Source organism: Quercus suber, unplaced genomic scaffold, assembly GCF_002906115.3.
Source record: "Quercus suber isolate HL8 unplaced genomic scaffold, Cork oak 2.0 scaffold_249, whole genome shotgun sequence".
NCBI classification, from domain to species: domain Eukaryota; kingdom Viridiplantae; phylum Streptophyta; class Magnoliopsida; order Fagales; family Fagaceae; genus Quercus; species Quercus suber.
The window spans coordinates 744561-761077 of NW_027069705.1; the positions used below are offsets into that span (position 1 = coordinate 744561).

Here is a 16517-nt window from a genome sequence, read left to right on the forward strand (position 1 = left end):
CCATTCCACTCATCTCGCATATTGCTTGGACCATCATATCCTTGCCCTCGAATATCTTGAATATCCAGACTATGATGTGACAAGATAAAATATATTTCATCTTTTAGGGTTAATGCCGTAGCATCGGGGACATGAACTACCCCAAAAAATCGTTCTTGAACAAAACCATCTTTGTCTACAAATCTTATAACAATAGCCATTTGCTCCTTCATTGACTCATCACGAGCTTCATCAACAATTAGGCAAAACTTTGCATCACTAATTTCTTCATGAATTGCCTTCTTCACCTTGTTTGAAAATACATGTAAGATTTCCTTTTGGATTTTTGGTGATTTGTAAGAGGCATTTTTGGGAGCTTTCCCTATCGCATCTGCAACATATTCATTATATGATACCACAAAATCCAATATTTCAAGAAAATTCCCACGATTAATTGAATCAAAACTTTCATCTCGTCCTGTAAAAGCAAGTCCTTGAAATGCAAGCACTTTGACAACATCAATTAAAGCCTTTAACCGCAATCGATTGCTTGCAATTTGATCAAAATTGAAATTTTCAAATACCTTTTGTATGTGTTGAGACTAGTTCATCAAATCTGTCATGGGTTGCTCGGAAGCTCTATGAAAAGAGTTAGGTTCTTTCCCCATAATGTTAAAAAAGGAACAATTATTTCCATCATTAACTTTCTTCCAATTCGGAAATATTTCCTTAGTGAATACATGATTCCCAGAATTCCTAGTTGGCTTTTCAAAGAGAAAGCATAGTAGACAAAAAGCAGCATCTTTACTAGGTGAATATTCATGTACTAAATGACTTAATTGCAAACCATGTTGAAATTTACGAGAATGACTTCCAAATTTAGTTTTCTTGTACCCATCTAGTTTAGGTTGGTATGGACCAAGCTTAATGTAAGCTTGTCAAATTTCATCCCCTTCATTAGCATCATATTCCCATATTTGCTTACACATTCCAGGATCACGCATAAAACCTGTACTTTCATCAATGGTGACATTTGGAACTTCTGTTTGGAGATTTTCAAAAACTGGGACATCAATGCTAGGGGTTAGCAATCTTGCATCATCATATATGACTTTAGAATTATTTAGATTTTTTCTTTTGAAAAAATTTAATATTGTAGTGGACTTACTCATGATCTACCAAAAAAAAAAGTTTCATTATTTCCATATTTCGTAGTCCTATACACCAACTAAAAAAAAGGGACTTCTCAAAAAAAAAAAAAAATCTAAAACCAAAATAATCACAAACAGACAAGCACAAGTTTATATGTATTACTAATATTAGCCACATTACACAAAGTGACAAAGACAAAATTTTTTATAAAACCAAAACATGAAAACAATCAGACCAAAGACTTTAGTCAATTGGTCTCACAAAAAAATCACTTATGACTTACCAAAGACTAGTCTCACAAATTCACTACAACAGTACAATCACTATCAAAGACTAGTCTTACAAATTCACTATCACAATTCAGTACTCACATTCTACTGTCCTAGTGGTCCCACTTTATTTCTTTATAGATAAAACCAAAACAAAAAAAAAGTTACAAACACTCAAACACAGGTGATCGGTCCATACAAAAAGCCACAATTATACAGTAGTCAATACAAAGTCACAAACTAGCCTACGGTACCTCCACACAACACACCAATCCATAAAAAGCCACAACTCACAAACACAATAGTCAACACACCATAGTTCATAAAAAAATGCAAAGGGTAGAGGGCTAACCGGCTAAGGCAGAGCAATATAGAAAAGACAAAAAAACAAAAATATGAACTTGAGAGAGGAGAGAAATTTCTTAGATTTACCAGACTCGTGTGTGACTGTGATCAAGGATCCGAGGAGGAGCAGCATCAACAACACTGGATCTAATCTAAGGAAAAGAACAGCAGCAGCAGTGGTGGAGGCGTTGATGAGGTTGAGTGGAGGAAGAGTGAGGTTAGGGTAAAAATTTGGGAATTATAATTTAGGTTTTCAGTCCATATTTATTTTTTATTTTGTAGTTTTTAGTGTGTCGGTTATTATTATTATTATTTTGGATGAGTTTGTTAGTTATTTTTTCAGATTGCATTCGTATACCAATTTTTTTTTTTTTTTTAATTTGGGGGGATGGGCTTTCCCGATTCGGAATGGACATTTCATTGGTTCAAAAATACTCCTACACCTCTAGGTTTAAGTAGAGACAATACTAGAGGATAATTTGGTAAAAATATTTCTCTAACTCCCACTAAAACATTACCTATAAAATAAGAACTCAATTTTGATAAATTAATCTAACAACTTCCAAATACACACGATTACTTGCCACTCGCCTCAGTTTTTTTCCCTCATAAACATTTTCAGTTTTGAGTCTTTTGACAAAAACTTCTTCATCTTCTATCCCCATTTTGCATTTTTTTTTTTAATTACAAATGAAGTCTCCCTCTTACAGTGTGTGATATTGGCCGATAATACTTACTGTGTGTGCTAGGCTCTGTTAGTATTATTACCACTCCCTTTTTGACCTTTTCTTTATCCATTTGTTTTGTAATATTGGCAATGTCTATTAGGATTCAAAGTCGAAGAAGGAATGAAGCCATAAACATAATCAGAAGACAACAGTGTGCTCCATAATCAATTTAATATGTTATTACTATATATTGAACAGGTAGTTTCCATTCCACCCCCTTTTTCCTTTGACTAATCAAATGTCTTTTTTTAACCGAATCTTTAAAAGAATAATGAATCCTATGCTTTGGTTAGATTTTAATTTTCAAGGATGAATTTCTTTGTTAATTAAATTCTAACACTGACAACTATCAACTGCATACAAATCCTAGGTAGCATTCAAATTTTGAAGATGTTGCTTAATACTTACTGTTATTACGAGACTTACTGAACATTTTCTAATATGTTGTTTTACAGGCCTTGACCAATATTTTAAAAAAGTCTGTTGCCAGTTTAGTTGAAGACACGTGGTTTGAGGTCTATGATGCGTGTGTGTGTGTTTTTATTTTTATTTTTATTTATATATATATATATATATATAGATTTGGGAAGGTCTATTGTATTTGATGACTCAAACCTTTACTATTATATATTTTGCCCACAAAGTTTAAGGCAACCAAGTTAATCATTTAGTATGATTTGAGAAGTGAAACCAAACTAATTTTGGGTTATATATATAGGCCGCATAAGAAGTTTCTCAGTTGCTTTAATTCCTTCACATATAAATGTTTTTCAAGAAATGTTTAAAGTGATCAGAATAGTATGAATATTTTTTATGGTGGATTCCATATATTTATTTACATTATTCATTTAAGAGATTGGATTTAATGATGCACTAATTGGTTGTGGATTGAGGGGTTTTTTTATTTATTTTATTTATTTTTTATCTATCTTATGTACTTTTCTTACTTGGGATTTATAAGATGGTGGGTGTACAAACCATCATTCCATGATCATACAAACTCGATTATAAATTTCATTTACAATAACGAAAGTGCACATGTTAATATCAAAGTATGTTTTTAAAATAGTGTATTCTTTCACCAAATACCTTGGAAATATATGGCAAAATAGAATATGCATTTGTGGATTTTTTTTTTTTTTTTTGGGTGCCACATCTCATCACACCTTATGGTTTTTCAATGATTAGAAAATAGTCAAAATACAGCAATCTCAAATTAGGATAAATGGAAAATATTGACCTTTATAAAAATAAAAATAGAAATTAAAAGAGTCATGAGTCATGACACTATGGTTGTATTAGTAGTTCACAAATGTGTAATATTAATAGACAAATATGTAAACCTCAAATTGAGATGAATGAAAAATTATGGTACAAACATATAACACTTATCACACCTATAGGTATTTTTATGATTGGAAAATGAAATAATTCAAAATTATAATAGATGCAAATTATTAACTTTTATAAAAATAAAAATAGAAAAGCCCATGAACACCCATGCGTGCTCTATTTTTTTTTTTTTTTTTTTTTTTTTAATAAGGAATGGAAAATATTGCATTGTCTATTTCTTGCACAGTGAAGCTGTCTTCTTCATAATTGATCGTAGAATATTGTGCCAATGTTGAAGTATTGAATTTGTTAAAGGGTAATCTTAATGGATGCTTGTGCAATTGTTAATAAACTATTTTAAGAAAATTTTGATACTATTTTTTTAAAAATAAAAAAAAATTGTTAAAATATTAATAATTTTTTTTTTCTATAAAAACTTTCCAAAATTGGTTTACTAATAAATGACTTTAAGAGATCGTTTACATTTTTTTCGTTAAATGTTTTCTTTTTGCGGCTCACAACTAAAGACATATCAATATCCATTCCATGCCGACATTTTCTTTTTGTTCCTTGGAATTGTCAACAACGTGTTTGATCTTAAGAATCTTTCCCATTCTTTTTTTTTTTTTTTTGATGGAGTCTTTCCCATTCTTAGTAATACGGCAAATTATGTAATTATTCTGCAACAGGCAAAAAGAAGAAGCTTTTAGTGACATTCAGATAAGACCACATTAAAAAGGCATCATATTTCAACAGTGATTTTTTTTTTTTTTTTTTTGGAACGAATATTTTAACAATGATAAAAATGATATTAATAAAGAAAATGTTTTATCGTTTTTTTTTTGGAACGAATATTTCAACAGCGATAAATAAACGATATTAATAAAGAAAATATTTTATCTTGCTCATGCTATATATTTTCCTCTGAAGAATATTGAATCTTGGATGAAAATTAGTAACAATGATTAATTAAATAAGAAATCACCAAAGAAAGATTTCTTCCGTTGTCATAGAAAATTATTGAAATCTCAATGATAACAAAGGATGACAAAGTTAAGAATTACACTCCCTTTTTTTTAAGTGCTATGATTTGTGCGTCTACTTCTACCACTGCTGTGATTTGTGCTATGTTTAGGAGCAAATTTTATATAAGTAGTGCTATTCTTAGAGAAATTAAAATAAAAATCTCAATGCAAAAATTATTAGCTGCAATACGGTGATATAGTTGGCCACTTTTTCCTTTTTTTTGGTTGGGGATTTTTTTTTTTTTTTTTTTTTTTTTTTGCTGCTAAACTTCAATATCATTCAACTGAAAAAGAAGGAAATACATTGGAGGAGTCTACCACACAAGCGGAAAGGATAACCTCAAGTTGATTCTCCTTATTGAAACATATAAAAAGATGAAGCAGAACTCAAAGCTAACTTGGCAGCGGCATGGGTTGCAGAATTACAAGACCTACGGACCCAAACAAAAGAGCAACAAAGGAAAGACAAAACAAAATTTAGGATATTAAGGATATCATTGCTGATAGCCCAGTTTGGCATGGTGGGGTTGTCAGACAAGGAGTGCATGCACTCCTTCGAGTCACTCTCAATGACACTTGGTTCCATCCTTCACTAGAGGCTAGGTTGACTGCCCATTGAATTGCGCTTGCTTTTGCTTGGATGGCGAGGCAGCTATGGTGAGGCTTGGCCCAGACCTTAATCACTTCTTCAGAAGAGTCTCTCGCTACTACTGCTAAGGCGGTTCTTGACAAGCTAACTGCAGCATTGACATTCAGCTTGATAGTGCCAGGGGAGGAGGCTTCCAACTCTGGGCAAAGATGGGTGGGGTGCCTGGATGGCAGACTGGGTGACAGTAAGGAATTCGAGAATTCTGTTTTGAATACGCGAACTTGTTGCATGGATATCAACTCTTTCTCCTTGAAACAAGGCTTTATTTCTTAAGTTCTAGATTCCATCTACTACAAATGACATGGCTGAAGATACGCACCAAAGTTCGACGTCCGGGGTGATAAAAGAAGGGGGGCGAGGACTTCAAGCACATTCTCGAGATGAAAAAGCTCAAGCAGGATGACGTCTACTTAGGTGCACCTCTCTTCCTCTCCAAATCCCCCTCCAAGGACTTCAAATACCTTGTTGACAGGCACGAAACCAAGCTTATAGGCTTGAAACCAAGCTTACTGCAGGCTGGAGAAGCAAAACCTTGTCCAGGGCAGAAAGAACCACCATAAAGTCAGTCGCACAAGCGATCTCCAACTATGGTTGGGGATATGTAGTGATATAGGTGGCTACAAAACCTAATGTCAAATTTCTGATCATATGAACTTCATACTTCTATAAAATATATATATATATATATATATTTATATTTATATATATAGAACTCTTAATCTGTGGTTTATTGAGAAAATTTATTTCTGTTTTCTGTTTAAGGTATTGTTGCCCAAGTTAAGATAGTTTGCGTTTGCGGCATGGATGTTGTTTATGCTTGTGCTCATTCTTGTTGGACTTAACTAGACATGAACTCTGATCCTAAATTTTTAATTTTTGGCTAAATTACAAATTGTAACACCTAACTCTGTTTAAAATTCATTTCAATTCAATTCTGTAAATTAAATTCAATCAATTCAGTCCTCTAACTTTTAACTTATTCAATTATTCGCTCCATCAGTGTCCATTAAATGATATGTTGTTAAGCACCCAAACCAACCATGTGTTGTGTGTTGCATGAGTGGGTAGACTTGAGTCGTACACTAAAAACAAAATGAATTGTATCTTTAAGCTTTTGACTCAGCCAGTGAGGCAAGCGAACTCAAAAGAGAGACAACTATTTTTTTTTTTGATAAGAAAAGAGGGACAACTATAGTACTTCATTTTGTACCTCTTATAATTAACTTGAGTCTCCTATTCTCCAATTACGACATTTAAAGGACTCATTACCAAGAGGTCTTGGTCAAGCAAGATGATAGAGAACTCAATATATTCTCAAAACCATCAAAAGCCTCATAAAATCCTAGTTTTGCACACACAGACTTGGAAGCCTGCGTATGCAACCGCAGGGTTGTGTGCGCAAGTTACTGAGCCCATGCATACATGCAAGATTGGTAGAGGCATAGAGCCATTTATGGGAATTTTCTCTTGAACGCAAGTCCAACGCCAACCATGGCTCCGTCCATGTGAACCTATACCAGGTAGTGACTCCTAAAATTTCTCTTCCTGCTCCATTCGAACGCAATGTAGTAATGTACTCCTAATAGGGACTCACACCAAGGGTGATGTAGCCACAAAATCAACCAAACAACGTGTGTAGCGTTCATTTTGTTATTGAAATGCACGTAGAAATATAATCTCAACCATGTGAACACAATTAAAAACACAAATCTAATGCAAATAGTATGGATTCATACCTCCTGATCATTTAACATTTTGAAGTAATCTTTTGACTAGTTTCTCAATCGAACCTTCTTAAGTAACCGTAACTTTGTATGTCTAACACAATAGGATGATGGAAAACCCAAAAAAACTCTAAAGAAAGGTTTAGTAATAGGGTTCGATTTTGGAAACATTTTCTCGAGAATTGAAAATGTTAATACTTTTTTAATTCTCGAGAAAATTTTTTCTAAAAATGAAAATAATTGTATGCCCTTAAAGAACACATTAGCAAAATCCTTAGTAATATGGAAACATTTATTTTTCCAACCAAATACTTCCTTAAAAGTAGTAAGTGTAGCATAAAACTCCTGTTCTTTTTACCTCGTGTTCTTGTAAGTCATATAACTAACAATAAATCATCGTATCCGATGGTCAATAATACGGAAACTTGCACACCAAAAAACAAGAAGATTTCTCTTGTACAATAAATTTTCCTTCCTTTTGTTTTGATTATTAATTGGGACCGCACAGCGAAGAATATGTAATTAATTTGATTGTAAAGCACGTTTCTTTCGAGATGTGTCTATTTACTAGTCTATTGACTTTACTCTTTTCTATATTCATGTTGCACTGAAATCTTGCTTCTAGAGTTACTTGAACACGCATTTTATCACTTGCTTTGACATAATTTGTACACCAATTTCATACTCATTTTCATAATCATATGTGCTACTTTCACACGAAATCTTTTATTTTTTCTTCTCTAATTACAATCATCCATATCATCGTGAAAATATGTGTGATATTAGACTTTAATGCAAAATGGTATCACTATAAGACTTTTAGCTTGGTTTTTACTGGAGCGGACAAAAGGCGCATGGTAGTGGTGAAATAAACAACAACCGTATTAGATTCTTCTTCCAGTGCAGTATTGTATTGGACTTCCTAGCACTGTTTGTCTGTTGAGTAGTACCCGCCAAAGCAACCAGATGTAGCCACGTCATCAATTAACGGTCCCTCCTTTCACCACTTGTCTTAATCTCCGCATCACACGCCGGGATTCTGTTCTAACAATATTAAATTTTTTTTAATAAAAAATGATTTTTTTTGAGATAAGAGATAGGAAGGAAAAAAATTGCTCCGTACATAATATTTTTAGTTAGTTGTTGTTGGTTCAAATTTAAACATAACACTAAGATTATTTTTTTGCCCCAACAATAACAACCCATAACAACCTATCACTTAAAATTTATTATAAAAATATTATGAAAATATTATATACATATTATTTTTCATTAAAAAAAAAGGAAGAAGTATTTTGATAAGTAATATAAGTCTATAATTGCCGTTAAATCCCCACGACCCGCTTCTCCTAAAGAAAGCCAATTCTCCGAAAGCGGGAGTGTAGTCACAAAAAAGCAACACTCAATCATAGCCGTTGATCTTTCCCTTTAAAAATAACAAAAACCAGAATTTCTGAATCGGTGTCGAATCTCAGCCGTCCTTTCACGGCGGTGGCTCCACCGTTGGATCACCGATCCCGCGGTTCTTCTCCCAGGTGAGTCAGTGAGTCCGACTCACTCGCCCGAGTTCGTCCCTTGCCTCGTGTTTTCCATTTTCCGATTCCCAAACCTCTCTCTATTTGGTTTCACTGTAAAAAAAAAAAAAAAAATGCTTTAATTTTGTTGCAATTGACTTGATGTGCCGATTTCGGTGCTCCTTGAGCCGATGAATTCAATTCAAAATTATTTTAATGGACTGTATAAGACAGATTTGATGGTGTAATTCTGTTTCCTTTTATCTCATAATTTTCTCTTCAAAAAAAAATTGTGAATTTTCAGAAGGAAAGGAAGGAAGGTGTAAAGGATGGGCAGGAAGGCTTGGAAAATCCTTAGGAATCAGATTTGGGGTTTGATAGCTCTTTCGCATGGCTGAAAAGGCGAGCAATCTTATCTGATTTTTGGTTCAAATTAAGATATATATATATATATACATGATTTTGTGAAACATATATTTGTGAACTGCGAAATCTCATTCTTATAATCTTATTATTATTAGTATTTTTATTATCTTTCGAAATTTATTTGTTGCTAATCACTTGGATTCATGTCCTTTTAGTTGTTTATTTTAAATTCTTTGAGAAAAATGATCATTTAAAAAAAATTTATTTGTATTATTTTTCTTCGCTAGGAGTGAATTATTTATTTATTATATATTCTTAAGTAGTTAGACATAAAGAAAGATGTTCGGATTATAAGATTTGGTTATATTAAGGATGTTTGATCTAATATAATACAAGTTTTATCCTTCTCTTTCTTTTTTTTCTTGTTCTTTTTAATTTTTAAAAGGAAGATTATTAATAATCATCATAGTTTTGTACGAGGTGTGCTGTCAAATATAGGTTTTTGGGAGAACATAGTTGATCTTATGTTTGCAAGAGGGTTACAGTTGAGAAACAAACACAAAGTCACACTATAAGCTGCACTCAAAATTCAAGGTAACTTTAAAAGAGGGTGTGGCAAGTATACTACACACAATTGAAATTGTGCTAATTTGGTTCTGTTTGCGTGTTCATCTTTCTATTATTATTATTGTTATTAAAATTTTTTTTTTTCAATCCTTGGATCTATGGCTTCTCTTTCAAAGGTGTGAAATTTAATGCTTCTTTAGAAATTAAAATTGACCAAACTTTATGGAAATATGAATTCAGTTGATAAGTAACTTTTTGTTGACTCTTTTATTTTTAATTTTTTTGGGGGGGAGTGGAGGGTAGGGGGTGGGGTGTGAAATTTGGATTGATATTTTGATGATGGGGATGAATTTTGATGATCAAGTTTGCAAGGTAAAACTGAAAGGAAGCACCAAGATTTTTCATATGCCTGTAAAACGATTATCTGATTAATGTTGAGGAGGGATTCCCCGATACAGCAATTCATGGGGCCTCTTATTCTGCCTATAGTAGAGATGTATTCTATTATGTTGTCAAAGGTAATTGTTCAAAGAAATTCATTATCAAGTAGAAAAGGCAATAGGTAATATTTGACTTTTTTTTTTGGTAAGATTCGATAGAATTTCAACCTGTAGCGTTCGCTTCATAATGGTTTCTCTTTATCATCAAGCGAATATATCAATTGGTTTTTGGTTTGGACGGAGTTTGAACCTTGTATCTCTTATCCAACAATATTAGACTTTACCAGTTGACTTAACTGGGACCCACTTAATGTTTGACTTAATATCTTCAGTGAATTTTCTATCACATTTTAATTAACTAGCCAACCAATTTTCTAAACATATTTTTTTGTTCCTTCAAGTGTTCCTTGGGGAGAGAAAGAAGCTTTTTTTTTTTTTTTTTTTTTTAACTATTATGCTTAAAGAAAATTTGTTCTTGACATTTTTCCTTTTTGGAGAATTGCTCTCTAGCTTCTACTAGTAAATTCTACTAATTATTTTATGCTTATCAATCAGGCAGCATTATCAGGTGGTTCTCCAATGTAGCAATTTTCACTTTGTGTTCTACTCTACTTCATATCAATCAATGGTTGTTCCGATGTGAAAATCACAAAAGCATTTGCAGTCGACTGGGTTGATTATGATTGTTTTCCACGCATCATTTTCTCTCCTTCAACTGCTGGCATTTGAGTTAGGCGTCTGCTTGAGAGAAAAGCTCTCTGCTGCCGCCACCTCTGTCGCTGGCATTGACCACTTCATCTCTTCCTCTCATGTTCCCTGATTTGGACCCTGTACATAGACAGATGGCACTAGGACCTCTTGGTGGTGAGTATCATGTTAATGAGAGAATGGAAAGAAAATCTTCTGGGAAGAGACGTGTGTTTGTGCAGACAGAAACCGGCTGTGTTTTGGGTATGGAGTTGGACAGGAGTGACAATGCCCACACAGTGAAGAGGAAGTTACAGCTTGCCCTTAATGTCCCAATTGAGGAAAGTTCATTGATATGTGGTGATACAGTGTTGAAGAATGATCTGAGTGTTGTTAGAAACGATTCTCCGCTTCTTCTCACCAGGAACTTCTTGCACAGAAGCTCGTCTACCCCATGTTTCTCACCCACTGGGAGGGATCTTCAGCAGAGGGATCAGAGTGGCCCAATTGAGATATTGGGGTGCTCAAATCAATCTCCTAGAACGAAAGATCTGGTCAAGGACATTGCAAAGGCAATAAAGAGTGGCACTGATCCAATTCCTGTTCGTAGTGGGCTTGGCGGTGCTTATTATTTTAGAAATTGCCTTGGTGAAAACGTTGCTATTGTGAAACCAACAGATGAGGAACCTTATGCCCCTAACAACCCAAAAGGTTTTGTAGGTAAAACTCTTGGGCAACCAGGCCTGAAACGTACAGTGCGGGTAGGGGAGACAGGATTTAGGGAAGTTGCAGCCTACCTTCTTGACCATGATCATTTTGCCAATGTGCCCTCTACTGCTCTTGTGAAGATCACACATCCAGTTTTTAATGTCAATGATGGGGTAAATGGTTATATTCATCAAAACAGGAATCAGGTCAGCAAGATTGCATCACTGCAGCAGTTTATTCCTCATGACTTCGATGCTAGTGATCATGGTACATCTAGTTTCCCTGTTACTGCTGTGCATAGGATTGGGATTTTAGATATCCGGATTTTAAACACAGATAGGCATGCAGGAAACCTTTTGGTTAGGAAGCTTGATGGGGTGGGGAGATTCGGCCAGGTGGAGCTTGTTCCCATTGATCATGGCCTTTGCCTACCCGAAAGCTTGGAGGACCCCTACTTTGAGTGGATCCATTGGCCCCAGGCATCAATATCTTTCTCAGAGGATGAGCTTCAGTATATAGATCATCTTGACCCATTTTGGGATTCTGATATGCTTAGAATGGAGCTGCCCATGATTCGAGAAGCATGTCTTAGAGTCTTGGTTCTATGCACAATTTTCCTCAAGGAAGCAGCAGCTTTTGGTCTTTGTCTTGCTGAAATTGGTGGGATGATGAGTAGGGAGTTTCGGGGCCATGACGAGAAGCCAAGTGAGCTTGAGCTTATATGTATAGATGCAAGGACATTGTTAGTGGAGAGGGAGATATCAACTTCTGAGGTGAAAGAAGGAGACAAGGATGAGTTTCAATTTGACTTAGATTGCGAGGAAGAGGTGTTGGAATTAACTTCAAATATGGAAGAGGAACTGACTGTTGAAACAGCTTTTCATTTTGGACCAAAAGGTAGGAATGGCCATAATCTACTTTATAAGCTAGACGAGAGAGTTGAGGAGGAGGAGGCGGCGGAAGATACAGAAGGGGATGAATTACCTCTAAGAGGAGATGAACATGCTGGCCTTGTGCCGGACAGGAATTTAAATGTTTCAAAGCTGTCCTTGTCTATGAAAAATATCAGCGTTGCTGAGAAGAGTTGGCGACACCCAGGTGCATCTCAGAAGTGTGGGTATTTGGTTGGTACATCATCTGGAAACATGAGTGCGAATGAGCAGTTTCCTGTGAGTAGCAGTTTTGTAAAGCTGGCAGATATGAGTGAAGAGGAGTGGAGGCAGTTTCTTGAGTATTTCCAGAAGTTGCTGCACCCAGCTTTTGAGAGACACAAATCAGGAAGTGTAGGTCAGAGGCAGAGGCAGAGACTTGGGACTTCTTGCCAGTTTTGAGGCGTTATCATGAGATCAAATCTTAGAAAAATGTGGATCCAAAGGTTTGCACATAGTTATGTACAAAGAGCTTCTTCTCTGGATGGTAGAGTACCCCATTTAGGTGTTGGAGAATAGTGCTATAGTCAGACAATAAAACTTGACATTGGCTAATGGAGGGGAGAATGCATTGGCCAATGGGGATGAAAAGTATATTTTCATATAGCTAGAGAATGTTTTTAATAAAATGGAATGTGGAATGGCCAAAAAAGCCAAAACTATCAGTGTACATGTTTTCTTACTATCTTTAGAGATGCAAATTATGTGACCAGCTTGTTTGTTTTTTCTTTCAGCTTGTATTAGATTATAATCCGATTTCTGCTAACTTGAATTTCTTACTTTTGAAACCATACTTTCTTAGCTTTGGGTGTGTTGATGCATTTCATAACCTTATTACATATGCTAAGTGGTTCATGACAACTGTGCTCTTCAACAACATAGGATTCAGACAGTGCGTTCTCCAGTCAGCTGCCAGCTACAGGTTTTCTCCTCCTTAATCTTCATTCAAAATTGTTAGATATATTTCCTGCAGAATTTTTGTTAAATGAGAGACTGAGAAATCTATTGTTGTCACTGGTAATTCTTGAGCTTATTTAGACAAGTTAAACGTTATATGTATACTGTTACTGAAATGGCAGAGCTCTCAATGCTATTAGAATTAAGCATCATGAATTTGGGAGAGAATTTCTGAAATGTAAGAACATGGTTAAGGAAGGTGCCTGTTGTGTCACAAGCGATGAGAGAAAGGTGAATGTTTGAAATTATTCATGAAGATTAATCAGTTGTTTACCTAACAATTAGCATAATAAATTCTATGAATCCCTATCTCAATTCTCAACGACTAGAGAACTAGATAGGCTAGTATATAGTTTTATACTAGCCTATCTAGATTTAAAATATGAATTTTGTTAATGTGTGTCCTTACATTTTTGGAAAATTTTTTTTCAGGAATTGAAAAAGTATTGACAACTTTTTTAATTTTAGAAAAAATATTTTTAAAAATAGGTAATTTAATGTGTGTCTTGAATATTGGCAATTTGTCACTCTTCAAAAAAGTCAGTTGGACTTATCCCTTCCCAAGCTACTATTCTATAATTTTTGTTGTGGCACTGGCAGACCCCACCATTCTCTTGTTTTGTCAATTTCCCACTGGTCAGAATGTAGCATGAATTGAGAGGTCGATTTATGAAATTCTAAACGCACCCTTAAATGTCAGTGTATTTGACAGTTTCTTGCGAATCAGGGAACACATGGACCCGCAAATTCAAAACAATGCAAATATAGGCTGCGATGACATTGAAAGAGATATCATAAATTTCACCGAAATAAAGAAAGAGATATCATAAAAATTGACCTAGAATAATGCCGACAAAATTAAGGCTGCGATGAAATGGAGAGTGACATGATCAAATGGACCCACAAATTTAAAATAAGGCAACTTTAAGTTCTTATTTACATTTTCATGTCAGCTTTTTTATTTTGATTTTGATTTTGATTTTTTATTTATAACTGTTGGAAAAAAAGTTAACGTTTAAATGTTTCCACCCGAAAGTGCCAAAATCCGAAATTATACATATATACCTTATCGTATATTATTAATAGACAAAATTTAACTCCAAACAAGTGTAGAGAAATCTCATATGAGTGGTATTTAGAGAAACCTCCTATAAGTTTCCAACCCGCATAGCAGGTTAGAGAAATATAACTCTAAGCTAGTTTAGAGTTTCACTTTATTCATTACTAGTCGCTAATTTGTGCAATGCATGGAAAAATTATTGACTATGAAAAAAAAAATAACAATAAATGAAGAATTTAAGTTATCACTTATACAATGTTGTTGACAGTGCTAAATAGCCTTAAAAATCTGAGACAAACCCATGGAATGGATTTGAAATTTGTTCACAAAGAAAGAAAGCCTTATGTGAAAAAATATATTAAATTAGTATAAATAAAAAAATTAACTACAATAGTCCAACTTAAAAGGTTTCAAATAATAATTGTTCAATTCAAAATATAAATAAATATATTAAATTAGTACAAATAAAAAAATTAATTCAAATAGACCAATTTAATATAGAGACATATTTTGTTATATATTATTGGTCAAAATTCATATAATTTTTTAAAGATGTTTTAACTAATATATCAATACCATACCCAAATCTTTACCCAATAATAATAATAACAACTACGTTTTTTAAAATATTACAATTATAATATGAACCTAAAAAAAAATTAAAAAAAAAAAAAGAAGAAGAAGAGAGAAACATGACATACATATTACATGGTGGAATGGACGATCTTAAAATTGAAATGAAATGTGGTTTGGTTTTCAGACCTGGTAAAGAAAGAGGTTCAAGATTTTTAAAGTTAGACCTAAGTTTGACCGAGGTCAAACCGCAATAATACCATATATAATTAATTTAGTAATTAATTAATATGAAATAAATAAAATTAATATATACAAATTAATGATCTTGATTTAATATTTAAAATATCCAAAGATATTCAAGTATAAAGGAGGCTTAAAAACAAAATGACATTTCTAGCAATTTATTATAAACTTTAAATAAATATTTATCATTTGAAATATTTTTTAGTTCAATAGTCAATATAAAAATATCTTTAAAATCGAATATGATTATGACTTTATGCCATTAAAATACTTGAACTCTTTATTACGACTACAAATAAATTAAAAATAAAAATCTAAATAGCTTAGTTATAAACCATTTTGACCATGGCTTTTAAGACCAATGGTCAGTATGGGATATAACCAAAAATTCATACTCTCACATCTTTCTCATAAACAAACGACCCATGTTCTGCAGAACTCACTATCTCTGGCCAAAATCACAAGGTAAAGTATCACTTTAGACATAAACATATTTTAAATATAATATACGTTTATGTCTAGAATTTAGTTTATTTTCCCTTTATTTTTAATTTTGTAAATAAATTAAAAAATATATATATATAACTCTCAATTTAGTTTATTTTACCTTTATTTGTAATTTTGTATTATAATAATAAAATAATTATCTTTGTTAGGTTATATTTTAATTTTCAGTTGATTTAAATAGACCAAAAGCTACGCTTAAACGTTAAACCCAAACCCAACTAAAAGTTAAGCTTAAGCCCAAATCCAAAACAAAAATTTTCCTGCCAATTTCATCATGTATTCCCTCCCCCATACTTGCCAAATGTCACATCAACTTCTCCACCAAACAATCTTTATTTTGTTTCCTTCTTCCTTCTGCAGCACCGTAACTCCCACCGGTTGTTATCACCTTCGATTTGTTCTTCTCAGTTCTCAAGCCTGTGTTTCCTGTTGCAGATCTAGGTTCATAGTTTCCTTTTTATCAATTTTTTCTTTTATTTTTTTCTCCCATCTCCCTTCTTCCCCAAGATTTCACTCTCAAGGTATGAAAATTTTTCAATTTTCACATTTCGGCCCGGCCGGAACGGAACTATACTCAGAACATTGGTCCACGCCGACCTCTGTTCTGAGGAAGCATTCTTTTTCCTCTACTTGTTCAGGACATCGACCTCTGTTCTGAGGAAGAAGATGTCTGTTGGTTTGTGGGTATGGTGGGTTTTTATTGAGGAATCTGTGGGAATGGTGTCTTTAGATGCTTTGCTGTTGGTTTGTAATGGGTCTG

The 16517-nt window shown here is 33.7% G+C and overlaps 1 protein-coding gene across 6 annotated transcripts; it reads left to right on the forward strand.

Annotated features, from left to right (window-relative positions):
- The first annotated feature begins 8522 nt into the window (after window positions 1-8522).
- LOC111985679 (phosphatidylinositol 4-kinase gamma 5) lies at window positions 8523-13142 on the forward strand. Of its 6 annotated transcripts, none has more exons than XM_065780867.1 (4): window positions 8523-8738; window positions 9022-9119; window positions 9553-9677; window positions 10646-13142. In XM_065780867.1, exon 4 carries the CDS (start codon window positions 10900-10902, stop codon window positions 12814-12816), a length of 1917 nt encoding a protein of 638 aa, XP_065636939.1. In that variant the 5' UTR covers window positions 8523-8738; window positions 9022-9119; window positions 9553-9677; window positions 10646-10899; the 3' UTR covers window positions 12817-13142. The 6 variants fall into 6 exon arrangements, with proteins under 6 accessions (XP_065636939.1, XP_065636941.1, XP_065636940.1 ...); XM_065780869.1 differs by having other exon boundaries at window positions 10650-13142; XM_065780868.1 differs by having other exon boundaries at window positions 9582-9677.
- Window positions 13143-16517: the final 3375 nt, after the last annotated feature.